Source organism: Doryrhamphus excisus, linkage group LG16 (genome assembly GCF_037039965.1).
Source record: "Doryrhamphus excisus strain RoL-2023G ecotype Guam linkage group LG16, RoL_Dexc_Guam_v1.1, whole genome shotgun sequence".
In the NCBI taxonomy this organism is placed as follows: Eukaryota; Metazoa; Chordata; class Actinopteri; order Syngnathiformes; family Syngnathidae; genus Doryrhamphus; species Doryrhamphus excisus.
In genome coordinates, this window is record NC_136372.1 from 6783167 (window position 1) to 6797948 (window position 14782).

The 14782-nt window shown below is 41.4% G+C and overlaps 2 protein-coding genes across 4 annotated transcripts; both read right to left on the reverse strand.

Moving 5' to 3' along the window:
- Positions 1–1278: 1278 nt before the first annotated feature.
- LOC131103436 (decapping and exoribonuclease protein-like) lies at positions 1279–9597 on the reverse strand. The gene is made up of 7 exons (XM_078797259.1): positions 9532–9597; positions 7993–8261; positions 6762–6994; positions 6487–6682; positions 2899–3034; positions 2737–2831; positions 1279–2676 (listed from the first exon to the last, which is right to left on the reverse strand). Exons 2-7 carry the CDS (start codon positions 8253–8255, stop codon positions 2568–2570), a joined length of 1032 nt encoding a protein of 343 aa, XP_078653385.1. The 5' UTR covers positions 8256–8261; positions 9532–9597; the 3' UTR covers positions 1279–2567.
- A 1047-nt stretch (positions 9598–10644) lies between these two features.
- LOC131103702 (decapping and exoribonuclease protein) lies at positions 10645–14735 on the reverse strand. 3 transcript variants are annotated; one of them, XM_058050176.2, is made up of 7 exons: positions 14371–14735; positions 13812–14224; positions 13500–13726; positions 11298–11517; positions 11037–11172; positions 10881–10975; positions 10645–10805 (listed from the first exon to the last, which is right to left on the reverse strand). In XM_058050176.2, exons 2-7 carry the CDS (start codon positions 14216–14218, stop codon positions 10697–10699), a joined length of 1194 nt encoding a protein of 397 aa, XP_057906159.2. In that variant the 5' UTR covers positions 14219–14224; positions 14371–14735; the 3' UTR covers positions 10645–10696. The 3 variants fall into 3 exon arrangements, with proteins under 3 accessions (XP_057906159.2, XP_057906158.2, XP_078653406.1); XM_058050175.2 differs by having other exon boundaries at positions 13812–14245; XM_078797280.1 differs by lacking the exon at positions 14371–14735 and having other exon boundaries at positions 13812–14354.
- Positions 14736–14782: the final 47 nt, after the last annotated feature.

The following is a 14782-nucleotide window of genomic DNA, read 5'->3' on the forward strand; positions in this document are numbered from 1 at the left end:
GCAAATGACACAAGAATGGGGCAAAAAAGTGGAAGACACTGTGATGAAAGATACCAATGACTAAATGTAAGGGGTGTCAGAGTTAAGGTTGGGAATCGATGGGAGCCGGAACTAACATTTTCTCCAGGGATCGTTCTTTTTATTTTCAATTCCGAGTTTCCACGCCCAGAAGAAATAGCGGCGATCAGTTAGGTAAAACTAACCTGTCTGACGACGGTCTAAACCCAGCTCACGTTCCCTATCAGTGGATGAACAATCCAATGCTTGGTGAATTCTGCTTCACAATGATAGGAAGAGCCTTGCATTCAAGAACCCTGACTTAAAAAAGAGGTTCTGCATTTGCTAGACTGTTGAATGTCTCACTAGTTATTACTACTATATTAATACAAGTGCCTGTAGTGCAGATATTGTGCCGGTACATATTTAGCCAATATTAACAAAAATGTGGCACTGGATCTCTCTTTCTCTCTCCCTCCCTCTCCCTCCCTCTCCCTCCCCCTCTCTCCCTCTCCCCATCTCCCTCTCTCTCTCCCTCACTCTTTCCCTCCCTCCTGTGCCTATTAGAGCTATATATATATAGTTCATTTTAATGACTGGTACCATAACTGTATATTACCTGAATGAACATGACAACATAGGATACCTAAAAGCACTGTTTTTGGCAGCACAATGCCATAGATGTTGATGGAAGAATTTACAGCAAGTCAAATTATGAATTGTTGTCATTGTATTTGTCGCAACAAATACTCCTTTAGGTGTACCAGGCATTAAATTAAAGAAACAATGGTGGTCTCATCATTTTTTTTTCCGTGTGACTGTATACCCACTGTACAGTCACAGAAAAAATGATGAGATCAGCCCTGTTTTTTTTTTTTAGTTTCTTGTTCATTTTAAGACCTGACACAACTAAAGGTACCTTTTCTTCGGACAAATAATGACAATGCTCGAGCTGCTGATGTGATTTAGAACTTAAGTGATTTTTGTTATCATCAAGAAAACCATGGAAGTTGCTCGATATCAGCTGTTAAATTAAACTCTTTTGAGCTATTTTTGTTATCATCTTTACATCCGTCCAAACAAGTACCAGGCATTAAAATGGATCAATAAACAAGGCTGCCTAATCATATTCTCCATGACCGTACATACACACACACACACACACAGTGCCCTCCAAAAGTACAGAAACAGTGAAGTTAATTGCTTTATTGTAAAAGATGAGAGCCATATTATTGGATATACAGTATAAGTAAAAAAAAAAAAAATCACCGGTTTGAACGCACCTATTTTTCTTGTATTTGAAGTGTTGTTTTGTTGCCCGGGTGTACAGTTTATTCAATCAATAAATAGCACTGAATGTACCTAACACTAATGTCAAGGTTTTGCCTGTTCAGACTGCATTTAGAGGTAAAAACAACATAAAAATCAGAGAGTTGTCATTGGGAATCAGAAAAGATGCAAAGAAACCACCATTGGCCTCAATGTTGTAATACTTCTGGAGGGCACTGTATATAGAGTACACACAGTGTGTATAAAATATGTACAGAAACACTTTCTTTGGTGCAATATTCACATGGAAAGTCCTAACTTCTAATGCAATTCTTACTTGAAGCCATCTTGACTTATTTGGAACTCATGTGGTATTTTTTTTGTATATAGATATATTGTCTAAAAAAAGCATTCTGTCAACAAAAAAACAGTACTATTTATTTCTAATTTTATTTTAATAATAGCAGTGGTTGAATACAATTTTCCCTAACAATTCCAATTGGGTGCTCATTTTTTGGGCTTGGGAACATACTGCAGGCTGACCAGAAGCAGGACAACACACATAACTTTGTTATTGATGTTTAATTGGATCAACTGGTACACAAGATGAAAACATTGCAGAGTGTGACTCCTAATTAACACACAAATGAGTGCATTATATAAATGCCTACTAGGAACTATGCTAGGAGGGTGGTCTAGGACTCATGCTTCATCACTTGGAGGGGCATGACACACAGACTACTACTTGTAGATTTAACCAAATAAAAATATACTGCAAACGCATTGAATAAACAGTGGAAGCAGTGTCTGTTGTATATAAAGCATGATCTTAGGTTACTTTCAGTCAGTACGTTTCATTATATGTGACTGTCTGCCATTTTTTTTTTTACATGCCTGACTGGCGACATCACGCTAGCTCAGAGCTACAAGTGGCTATACGTTCATGGAATACATCAATTCATCCATCACATGCAGCTCACCAGCACAGCTTTAAACAAAACCCTACTGGAAACCGTGTAATGTAAGGTAATACGTGCAAAATTTGAAGCCATTTTGGGGCTTATTTGTGACTAGTTTAAAGCATTTATATTGATAGATATAGCCCTATATATATATATATATATATAATAAAGTGCTACTTTATTTTAAGATGCTGATTGGTGAGTAAATAGTTTTCAATTTAGCTTGCTACGTCACGCTTTTGGTACCCCTTTCAGGAGAGTGAGCCACAGATGATTAATAGATGAGGCCCAATGATTTCATGCTAAGCGTAAATGAGTACTGATGTGTGCAATGATCTTTTAGATCATTTCCTTCACGTACCAGTGTGGTAGGAAAGAATAAGAAGAGTCCTTGTGTACTGTGCAGATCACATCGGAACGACATGGTCTGAGGAACCTGTACACCACACTGCAATAGGTAGAATACGTGTTCAAAACAGACTAAAAAAATTTAGAAGTTATAACTCACCGCGGATTGTCTTCAGTTGCCACGCTCTTGACAAAAGACAGGAAGTCGCTGCAGAAGTTCAAGCAGACGCTTGGCTTCAAGCAGTTGACCTCACCCTGCTCAGAAGATACAAATGCTCTTTGTTCAAGTGAACTGCGTTGACATCTAACAACAACAATGTACCTGTACAAGCCCTGGAATATCGCTGACTTCATAAGTCTTCATGGACACAACAACGTCGTCATCATTCCGGAAGCCTGTGATGATGCGAGGGACCCCAAGAAGGAAGGACTGTGCCCACCACTTGAGGAGCAAAAACCTGATGAGAAAATTAAGTCAATCCAACAGCAAGCCGGTGGAAGATGAGGTTGCCGACTGGACTGCATTCACATTTGTGATACTGTGTGAAGTTTGCATGTTCTTCCTGGAGGTGTGTGCATTTTCTCCGGGAAGTCTGTCTTCTTCCTAAGTTTCGGAAATATGCACGGTAGGTTAATTTGATACTCTAAATCAGGGGTCTCAAACTCAATTTACTTGGGGGCCACTGGAGCTAGGGTCTGGGTGAGACTGGGCTGCATCAGGTTTTCCCAAAAAAAACAAAAACGCATTTATTAAAAACAGAAAATTATACAAACTTTTTCAGTGCTTTGGTTCCGATTTTCTACAAGAAAAGCTCTGATAAAACATTCCACTGTTCTCAAATAACTTAATTTTTATTTTTCTGCACAAAATAAGATGAAAAATAAATAAACAAATCAAGAATAAAGAAAATCAATCAATCAGTAATATATAAATAATAATAAAATGGCAAATAATAAAAACTTAAGAAACCACATATAGTTGGTGGGTAGACAATTTTTTTTTTCAGATTAAAATGAACAAAGCATTATTAGAGCCCTGTAGACATGACAAAACACGACTATAGTCACATTTATACTATTTTTATTTAGAACATATTGCGCAACTGCAGGGTCTTGAGACACATGCTAACTTGCAAACTAGAGAGCTAGCGACCTAAACTGTAGCCTCCAAGTTATTTCCTTTAAACTTAAAAAGCCAAAAACTTACCACTTCCACACGGATAGGGAGGATAACTATTTTCTGGGTACATGATACCATACAGCATCCATATCACACTAACATTAAACTTTCATATCAAGGCAGGGGCCTCAAACTAGTGCCCTGCGGGCCGCGTGTTTGAGACCCCTGCTCTAAATTGTCCATAGATGTGATTGTGAGTGTGAATGGTTGTCGACATGTGCTCTGTGATTGGCTTGTGACCAGTCACCATAGTGTACCCCACCTTTTGGGTGAAGACAGCCGGGATAGGCTCCAGCATGCCCACTGTCACAAGTGACCAAAGCCAGTAATTAGGATCCCAAAATGCAGAGGCGACATAATCCATCTAACATCGATTACAAAAAAATTAAAGTGTCAAAAACAGAATACAAAACACAAAAAGGGAAAAGTACAACACATACATCAGCGCTAGCCATGAGAATAAGAACATACAATGATAGCATGGAGAAGGTATAACTAGAACCAAAAACACAGAGGAAAGCCAAGCAGGAATAACATTTGCAACTACAAAATTCCCGTGGATATTTTAATGGGCATGCAGGCTGTGCTGTGAAGCTTGGGCCTGGTGTCTGCTGTGCCACGCTGCCGAGCAACGCCGTGCATACATTACATAAGGAATATAGCAAAAAAGCTAACATGCTAACTGTTAGCACGCTAGCATGGTCCTACAATATCCCAGCTAAAATGTTAACATGCTAGCGCCAAATGTGCCGAGAAAGCATTCCTACGCCTTTAAATAGGAGTAAAATAGCCAAAATACCTAAATGCTAACAGTTAGCATGGTGGCACTTAGCAAGATAGCATAATATGGCAAAGTGCCAAGGCAGATCCATAGTGTCCATACATCATGCCATGTGTGTATTTTTATCTAGATATGCATAAAGTAGTCAAAATGCTGACATGCTAACAGTTAGCATGGTAAAAGTGTTAAGGCAATCCCATAGTGTCCCTACATCATGCCCTTCATCATCGTGTGCATTTGCTTTTAGACATGAGTATATTAGCTAAAATGCTAACGGTTATCATGCTAGCACCTAGAAAAGAGCCTCAAGTACCAAAAGTGCCAAAGCTGTCCTATAACCTCCCTGCATAATGACATGTGTGTATTTGCATTGAGACATGAGTAAATTAGCTCAAAAGCTAACATGCCAACAGTTAGCATGCTAGCACCTAGCAACATAGCATCAAGTAGTGAAAGTGGCCAGAGTTGTTTGCACTAGCGTGAGAGCCGAGGTGGATTTTGGCCCTGCGCACACCTTCTTCTGACAAAGATAGAGCCAAAACTAAACATCCAATGAAAAAAACTAATTAGCCACAGAGAGAGTTGAGGAGTTTGTCTCAAAAACGAGCCATTAATCACGTTTCTACATGACCGTATGGCTGAGCTACATGGCTGTAAAAAGTCTGTAAATTATCGTTTTTTTTTTCCTCTGGCATGTGCTGTTTCTAAAAGTAGAACAGGCATACCTAATCTAGTGGCGTCACCATGGTTCCACAAAACTTTCCGAAAAATAAATACAGACGTAGTCGCTAGCGTCACGATTCCGTTGGTGTAACATGTGTGCGGGTCCTTCTTCCGGTTTTGGCTGCATTACGCGCACAAAAAATGTAAGATTAACATAACATTTGGGTGGCACGGCGGGCGAGTGGTTAGCTCACAGCTAGGAGACCAGGGTTCAAATTCACTCTCGGCCATCTCTGTGTGGAGTTTGCATGTTCTCCCCGTGCATGTGTGGGTTTTCTCCGGGTACTCCGGTTTCCTTCTAGGTTAATTGGCGACTCCAAATTGTCCATAGGTATGAATGTGAGTGTGAATGGTTGTTTGTCTATATGTGCCCTGTGATTGGCTGGCCACCAGTCCAGGGTGTACCCCGCCTTTCGCCTGAAGACAGTTGGGATAGGCTCCTGCATACCCACGACCGTCGTGAGGATAAGCAGTAGAAAAGGAATGAATATTTAAGCATTGTTAGAGCCCTCTAGACATGAAATAACACCCCTATATCAACTTTTAAACTCTTATTGCCCAAATTTGTAAACAAAAGGAAATAAAACCTTTCAGGGGCTGCACGGTGTACGAGTGGTTAGCACACAGGCCTCACAAATAGGAGACCCGAGTTCAATTCCACCCTCTGCCATGTCTGTGTGGAGTTTGCATGTTCTCCCTGTGCATGCGTGGGTTTTCTCCGGGTACTCTGGTTTCCTCCCACATTCCAAAAACATGCTAGGTTAATTGGCGACTCCAAATTGTCCATAGGTATGAATGTGAGTGTGAATGGTTGTTTGTCTATATGTGCCCTGTGATTGGCTGGCGACCAGTCCAGGGTGTACCCCGCCTCTCGCCCGAAGACAGCTGGGATAGGCTCCAGCACCCCCCGTGACCCTCGTGAGGAAAAGCGGTAGAAAATGAATGAATGAATGAATGAACATAACGTTTAACGTTAACGATTAGCTGTAGAAGGAAAGCACGAGTAAGATGGGGAGCTCTGCAGTGCATGCCCATAATAACAAAAGGCATTGCTGAAAACCAAGCAGCACAACCAATCGCCAAAGTACTCAGCTACAGGAAATTTTTTGTGAAAATAAAACGTTGCATATGATTTGAGTATCTCCGAAATCGCTACCAATTTCAAAATCTGGCCACCTTACATTTTGTCAGATGTGCATGTCAGCTTGCTTGTGATCTTGACATACTTAGAGGGATCTTTTTTAGTTGTCTTCAGGTTAAAGTAGCAGACTGGTGGGTTCAAGGCATCGGGATTTTTATCCCTGCAGTCCACCACGCCGCAGAACAGGAGGCTGTGATTTGAGAGGCAAGATTGGACCACGGAGAAGAAGGCCTCATTGAAGTTAACCACGCCATTGGAATCCGGTGGACCGTCAATTTCATCTTCAGGGGACAAATAGTACATTGAATGTTACAGAACAGAACAGAACCAGATTACAAACCCTCAAATCAACCCTCCTACCTGAGCACAAGTACTTCTGGAAGTTTTGCACGCTGTATATGAGCCTCTCCTCGTTGTCGGTGCGGCAAAGTCTATTTTCACGAGCTGCTTCTCTCTCTATTTCATTGATGTAAAGGATTCCTTGGAACTTGGTGACAGCAAGCGACCAGCTTGACACCTTGTCATATGGAGTAGTCAGCAGTTTAGTCAAGCGGCCGCGGGATGTCACAAAGTCAACATCTCTGAGGCAATCTCTGAGGAAAGGAAATGGCAATACAATCAAATCAAATCAACTTTATTTGTATAGCACTTTTCCTGCAAAGAAATGCAACACAAAGTGCTTTACAGAATTAAAACAATTACCACAATTAAAAGGAAAAAACAAAGAAACAAAAGAAAGCCCCTCCTTCTCACCCTCCATACTAGACCCCCCCCCCCCCCCCCCCACACACACACACACGCAATCACACACACACACAATCACACACAGTAGGGAGACATGGCATGGCACTGAGGATCAAGGAAACACCACCTTTGAGGCCGTCCACACTGGGAGGAGCTGCAGGCCGTGCCATCGGAGGACCAGCACCCGGGCCCCCCGACTCCGACAGACGGGCGGACCCCCACATTAAAGGGAGGAACCCCGGGACCCAAGGATGGCACCCCCTCAGCAGACCCAACACAGCCCCCAGTGTGGAGGACCCCCCTGAGGAAACACTGGAGTTAAAAGCTGAAGACTAAGAGCATAAAATAGGACTAAAAAGATAAAAACATAACAATGGAGTTAAAAGCTGAAGACTAAGAGCATAAAATAGGACTAAAAAGATAAAAACATAACACTGGAGTTAAAAGCTGAAGACTAAGAGCATAAAATAGGACTAAAAAGATAAAAACATAACAATGGAGTTAAAAGCTGAAGACTAAGAGCATAAAATAGGACTAAAAAGATAAAAACATAACAATGGAGTTAAAAGCTGAAGACTAAGAGCATAAAATAGGACTAAAAAGATAAAAACATAACACTGGAGTTAAAAGCTGAAGACTAAGAGCATAAAATAGGACTAAAAAGATAAAAACATAAGAAAGGTTTAAAAATAATAGTTAAAAGCCTGATTAAAAAGGTGCGTCTTTAATCTTTTTTTAAAAATGTCAACAGTCTCCGCAGTCCTGAGGCCCTCCGGCAGGTGGGGGCCATAGTGGATCAATCAAGGTCGGGTCCAAGCAAAATAGTGTGTCAGTGTTGTAATCTTACGATGAGGCCTTGTTGGCCAAGATCCACCGGAGGATGTGATCCATACAGAACTTCTGACTCTCATCTGACTTAACGTAGTGGTCATTGTAGCCGTCCCTCAGGTCAAAATGCGGGGCTTGGTCGGGTTCCACATAGTATTTCAACTGACTCCTGTCATGTCTGAATCTACCCTCTGAGTCAATTGAAAAGGAACCCACCTCAACTCGTTGATCGAATGGCACCATGTCTTTATCATAGTGCTCTTTTTGGGTACTGATATACATTGTTCTCTGAAAGAGAGAAAAGAATCAGAATCGCCTTTATTGTATGTGGAATCAAACTATGGAATGGATTGAGTAAGACCCTCAAACAATGCACAACGATGAGCCAATTCAAGAAACAATACAAGCAGTTGATGTTTGCTAAATACAAGGATGAAGAGTCTTGAACCAGTCATGATGTGCTATACATATCACTATATTGACACTTACTATGGTACCCATTATGTCATTGGATGCTCATATCACCTCGTACTTCGGTACAGGACAAAAAAAATAAAAAATTTCAAAAACAGTTTTTTCTCCGTAGGAAAGCATGCAAATTGAAAAAAAAGGGTCTAAGGTCAAACGTGGCATGCTTGGCCGAGTGAATAAGGAACAGTGATAAACAATCTTCCTTAAAGGGGACCTATTGTGATTTTTCCACAATAGTATTGGACTATTGAAAAATTATTTTCATAAACCCTACGTTTTAAAGGGTTTTATTTTCCACTTTTCTGATCTATAAACCCAGTCATGATGTGCTATATATGTTTATCACTATATTGACAGTTACTATGGTACCCGTTATGTCATTGTATGGTCATATCACCTCATACTTCGGTATGTGACAAAAATAAAATAAAATAAAAAATAAAATAAAATTAAATTAATTACATTTTTAAAATAAAAAATAAAACTATATTAGAAAGCAGGAAGTGAACAAATGTAAGTTACTGATTGTAAATTACAAAAACATTACATTATAGTACCGATTATGTCACTGTATGGTCATATCACCTCATACTTCGATATGTGACAAAAATAAAATAAAATAAAAAATAAAATAAAATTAAATTAATTACATTTTTAAAATAAAAAATAAAACTATATTAGAAAGCAGGAAGTAAACAAATGTAAGTTACTGATTGTAAATTACAAAAACATTACATTACAATACCGATTATGTCATTGTATGGCCATATCACCTCGTACTTTGGTACGTGACAAAAATAAAATTTAAACAAAAAAACACTTAAACTATATTAGGACAGCAGGAAGTGAACAAATGTAACAGTTACTGATTGTAAAAGTACCAGATGGAGGGGTAGGATTTAATAAGCTTTGCTTCTTCCTACTCCTTTTGGACATGTGGAACTGTGAACTGATTATGTGATGCATTCAATTGTAATCTGATGCATGTTCAAATGAAATTAAACCATTACCAACCATTATCATTACCATTGTCATTGTATTGCATACAACAAAATTTGAAGTACCATAAAAACCTGCAAAAACTCACCTCAGCCAAGCTGGAACGTGAAGCTTCTGATGATGCTTTGTTTTCTCTAACAGGGGTGTTGCCTTCCATCCCTTTTATTCCTGGTCAAATGGTGCTTTCACTTTTGTTTCTCAGACATGCTCCGAGTTTCACTTTCTAAATGTACTCCAGCCTGTTTCCTTCCCTTATGAAGATATTTTATGTTTCACAGTTTGACTTTTGGACTGCACAGGGAGCGAGTGGTTAGCGCGCAGACCCAAGTTCAATCCCACCCTCGGCCATCTCTGTGTGGAGTTTGCATGTTCTCCCCGTGCATGCGTGGGTTTTCTCCGTGTACTCCGGTTTCCTCCCACATTCCAAAAAAACATGCTAGGTTAATTGGCGACTCCAAATTGTCCATAGGTATGAATGTGAGTGTGAATGGTTGTTTGTCTCTATGTGCCCTGTGATTGGCTGGCGACCAGACCAGTCTACTGCGCTTAGCCTCACAAGGGTCACAGGGGTGCTGGAGCCTATCCCAGCTGTCTTCGGCCGAGAGGCGGGGTACACCCTGGACTGGTTGCCAGCCAATCACAGGGCACATATAGACAAACAACCATTCACACTCACATTCTTGTAACTCATTATTCATATCTCTTATTCATATCTTGTATATATCTTGTTAAATTGTCTTTTTTACTCTACTTTTATATACTTTTTTTTTTAAACTTGACTACTGCACTGAAAGGAGAAGCTCTCCAATCTCGTTGTACATCTTGTATAATGACAATAAAGGCCAGTCCATTCATACCTATGGACAATTTGGAGTCGCTAATTAACCTAGCATGTTTTTTGTGGAATGTGGGAGGAAACCAGAGTACCTGGAGAAAACCCACGCATGCACGGGGAGAACATGCAAACTCCACACAGACATGGCCGAGGGTGGGATTGATGCAAGGCTCATATGATGCACAATATATGAAACATTCATTTTTCCTATTTCTTTTCCATATAGGGTGGTTAGCATGTCCATCTCACAGACATGAGATTCTCCATTACAGCATCTGTGTGTGGAGTTTGCATGTTTGTTCCCCCATTCTCAAAAACACATGCCAGGTTACATAATGAAAATAAAGTGACAGACTACCAGATTGCTTCTTTTTTTTTTTTTATTGTAAATGAGTACTGACAGTGACACTGATGGTCTTTACATCATTTCCTTTATGTACCAGTCTGGCAGGAAAGAGTAAGAGGAGTCCTTGTGTACTGAGTAGGTCACGTCACATCGTGGGTTCCAGGAGAACAGATACACCACACTGCAACAGAGAAATATAATGTCATGAAAAGGCTGAACTTTTTTTCTTTTTTTTTTTTTTTATTAAAAAACTCACCGAGAATCATCTTCGGTTGCGACACGTTTGACAAAAGACAGGAAGTCACTGCAGAAGTTCATGCAGACGGTTGGCTTCCAACACTTGTCCTCCCCCTACGCAAAACATGCAGTTGTTGTTGCAGCAATGCACTGATGTCTATTATAACAATTATACCTTGATGAGCTGTGAAATCTCGGATGTGTGAAAGGTCTCCACAGACACCACCACTCCGTCGTCATCCCGAAAGCCTGCGACGATGCGGGGGACTCCGGGGAGGAATGACTGTGCCCACCATTTGAGCAGCTTAAACCTGATGAGGAAACAATACCAGCTCAACCCAAGAACTATCCATGGTGTAGTAGTGGTTATATACGTATATATATATATACACTATATATATATTCATACACACAGTATATATGCGGCTAATCAAACCTGTGGAAGTTGCTACGCTGTTTGGGAGTACAGATCTCTGCGGACGTCTTCAACTCCACGTAGCAAGTGGGAGGAGAAGGAGAATCGGGGTCTTTTTCCCGGCAGTCCACCTCACCGGAGAAGAGGAGCCTGTGATCTGAGAGGCGGGTTTGGACCACCGTGCAGAAAGCCTCATTTGTGTTGACCACACCGCTCGAATCCGGTGATCCATCGATCTTATCTTTAGGGAAATTTAGAGTTTAAAAACAGCCCAACTCCTAAATTTAAAAAAATAACATTCTCAGAGGTGCGAAAATAGTGTTTTGGAAGTGTGTTATCTACAATCTGACTTGGTTGGTCGCTCGGGACCTTTTTGAAAAAGTGTATCTGGAGGGGTGTTGTCGTGGGTTACCCAGCATGCCATGCGGCGTGTCGACACTGGTGTAAATTGTTGCGTAAGCATCTATCCGACCCCAGAAGTCCTCTTTTCCCTGGCAGATCAGGTGCATTTAAAGGGGAACATTGTGCTAATTTTTGGTGCTTTGTATTGAGGTGTGGACTAAACACGATACCCCACACAGAAAGCTTTCTAGATCTTCCAGATTCTGCACCTCTTTCAGCGGTATTTCAATTGACGACCTGCTTCTGACCCAGACCCGACACAAAGCTTCCTAGATCTTCCAGATTCTGCACCTCTTTCAGCAGTATTTCAATGGACTTCCTGCTTCTGACCCAGACCCCACACAGAAAGCTTTTCAGATCTTCCAGATTCTTCACCTCTTTCAGGAGTATTTCAATTGACTACCTGCTTCTTGACCCAGAGCCTACACAGAAAGCTTTCTAGATCTTCCAGATTCTGCACCTCTTTCAACAGGATTTCAATGGACTTCCTGCTTCTGACCCAGAGCAGACACAAGGCTTTCTAGATCTTCCAGATTCTGCATCTCTTTCAGAAGTATTTCAATGGACTTCCTGCTTCTGACCCAGACCCGACACAGAAAGCTTTCTAGATCTTCCAGATTCTGCACCTCTTTCAGCAGTATTTCAATTGACTTCCTGCTTCTGACCCAGACCCGACACAAGGCTTTCTAGATCTTCCAGATTCTGCACCTCTTTCAGCAGTATTTCAATTGACTTCCTGCTTCTGACCCAGACCACACACAGAAAGCTTTCTAGATCTTCCAGATTCTGCACCTCTTTCAGAAGTATTTCAATTGACTACCTGCTTCTGACCCAGAGCCCACACAGAAAGCTTTCTAGATCTTCCAGATTCTGCACCTCTTTCAGCAGTATTTCAATGACTGCCTGCTTCTGACCCAGAGTCGACACAAGGCTTTCTAGATCTTCCAGATTCTGCACCTCTTTCAGAAGTATTTCAATGGACTTCCTGCTTCTGACCCAGACCCCACGCAGAAAGTTTTCTAGATCTTCCAGATTCTGCACCTCTTTCAGAAGTATTTCAATTGACTACCTGCTTCTGACCCAGACCCGACACAAGGCTTTCTAGATCTTCCAGATTCTGCACCTCTTTCAGCAGTATTTCAATTGACTTCCTGCTTCTGACCCAGACCCCACACAGAAAGCTTTCTAGATCTTCCAGATTCTGCACCTCTTTCAGAAGTATTTCAATTGACTACCTGCTTCTGACCCAGAGCCCACACAGAAAGCTTTCTAGATCTTCCAGATTCTGCACCTCTTTCAGCAGTATTTCAATGACTGCCTGCTTCTGACCCAGAGTCGACACAAGGCTTTCTAGATCTTCCAGATTCTGCACCTCTTTCAGAAGTATTTCAATTGACTACCTGCTTCTGACCCAGAGCCCACACAGAAAGCTTTCTAGATCTTCCAGATTCTGCACCTCTTTCAGCAGTATTTCAATGACTGCCTGCTTCTGACCCAGAGTCGACACAAGGCTTTCTAGATCTTCCAGATTCTGCACCTCTTTCAGAAGTATTTCAATGGACTTCCTGCTTCTGACCCAGACCCCACGCAGAAAGTTTTCTAGATCTTCCAGATTCTGCACCTCTTTCAGAAGTATTTCAATTGACTACCTGCTACTGACCCAGACCGACACAGAAAGCTTTCTAGATCTTCCAGATTCTGCACCTCTTTCAGCAGTATTTCTGCTTCTGACCCAGTGTGTTTAATTTACTCGGCCCTCCTGAAGGTATGCCCATGCCACCGTGATTGGTCACACGCAGTCATGAAGTGGTGGATGTTTACCTGAGCATATGTACTGCTCAAACTTGTACCCCCAGTACATCATCATCTCATGCCGCTCGGTACGGTTGTCCCGGTCCCTGCGAGCCGCTTCTGTTTCCACTTCACTGATATAAAATGTTCCTTTAAACTTGGTGACGGCCAGCAACCAGCCCTCTCGTGTCTCATAAGGTGTGGTCAGCAGTTTGGTCAAATGGCCTCGCCATGTCACAAAGTCAACGTCTAAAGCTCTGAGGAGAAGACACGGCAAGATACAGTACTTTAACAGGCACATCCAAATGGATAATGTAACAGTGTAGGATTAATGAATCTTACGATGACGATGTATCTGTCCTCTGTGTGACTTTTGATCTGTTGGCCAAGATCCACCGAAGAATGTGATCCAGCTTTTCCTTCACACGCTCATCCCTCTTTATATAACGCTCCTTGTATCCGTCCCTCAGGTCAAAATGTGGGCTTTTCTCAGGTTTGACGTAGTATCTCATCTGTCTGCTGTCGTTGAAGAATCTACGCTGAGAGTCCAGGGAAAAGACACCCACTTCCACAGGCTGTTTGTACAGGGGGAAGTCTCTTTGGTAAAGCTCCCTTCTGGTGCTCAAAACCTGGGCTGATGGACCAGACTGGTAATGATATGGTTTGAAGACTTTATGTCTCCCATCATTTTGGTCAGTGTCCTCTCTCCATCTCTTGCATACTGGCTGCTGGTTTCTGTGTTGGCTCATTGTTGTCTGCAGGGAAAATGCTAAAGACTTAAATACAAACACATGTAAAAAAATCATAAATGTCTAAAGTATGCGAGTTTTTTGCATTCATTTTAATACTGCACTCTAATATGACATTAGTAAAAACAAGGACACAGGCAATCGGTACATACCTCAATGGGGAGTCCCACATGCAGTAATGACTAAAAACAAAGTAACAATGCTACATAACATCTTCACAAATAAAGGACAATTTTCTGACTTCATAATAAAGTAGCTGGGCGAGGGAAGCTAGCTGGTTAGCTAACTAGTGTTGTACGCTAACCCAAAGCAGCTGTACCTCGTTTTAAACATCGCAGAGCTCCCTGTAACCACCTACCACACAATCATCTGTTTCGGAACCTAAACCGCATAATAATCAAACATAATTACTGCTCCATTATTGTTCCTTGTTATTTTCGTAACGGTAAGGAAAAACAGCAACGCAGCAGGACGTGCAGTTATGGCGGTATCCAGAGGGGGCAGTGTTGTATAGATCAGTCACTTGACTTGACTCTTCAGTCGAAGAAAAATAACCTATAACAC

What these genes read in the sequence shown, in the direction of transcription:
- LOC131103436 (XM_078797259.1), bottom strand. Translation starts at nt 8,255, where the DNA reads ATGTATATCAGTACCCAAAAAGAGCACTATGATAAAGACATGGTGCCA. An exon ending in ACTAAAAAAGATCCCTCTAA is followed by an intron (nt 3,035 to 6,486) that starts GTATGTCAAGAT and finishes TTTTCTCATCAG; the next exon opens with GTTTTTGCTCCTCAAGTGGT. An exon ending in ATATTCCAGGGCTTGTACAG is followed by an intron (nt 2,832 to 2,898) that starts GTACATTGTTGT and finishes TCTTCTGAGCAG; the next exon opens with GGTGAGGTCAACTGCTTGAA.
- LOC131103702 (XM_078797280.1), bottom strand. Translation starts at nt 14,275, where the DNA reads ATGATTTTTTTACATGTGTTTGTATTTAAGTCTTTAGCATTTTCCCTG. An exon ending in AGGACAGATACATCGTCATC is followed by an intron (nt 13,727 to 13,811) that starts GTAAGATTCATT and finishes TCTTCTCCTCAG; the next exon opens with AGCTTTAGACGTTGACTTTG. An exon ending in GCAACCGAAGATGATTCTCG is followed by an intron (nt 10,806 to 10,880) that starts GTGAGTTTTTTA and finishes TCTCTGTTGCAG; the next exon opens with TGTGGTGTATCTGTTCTCCT.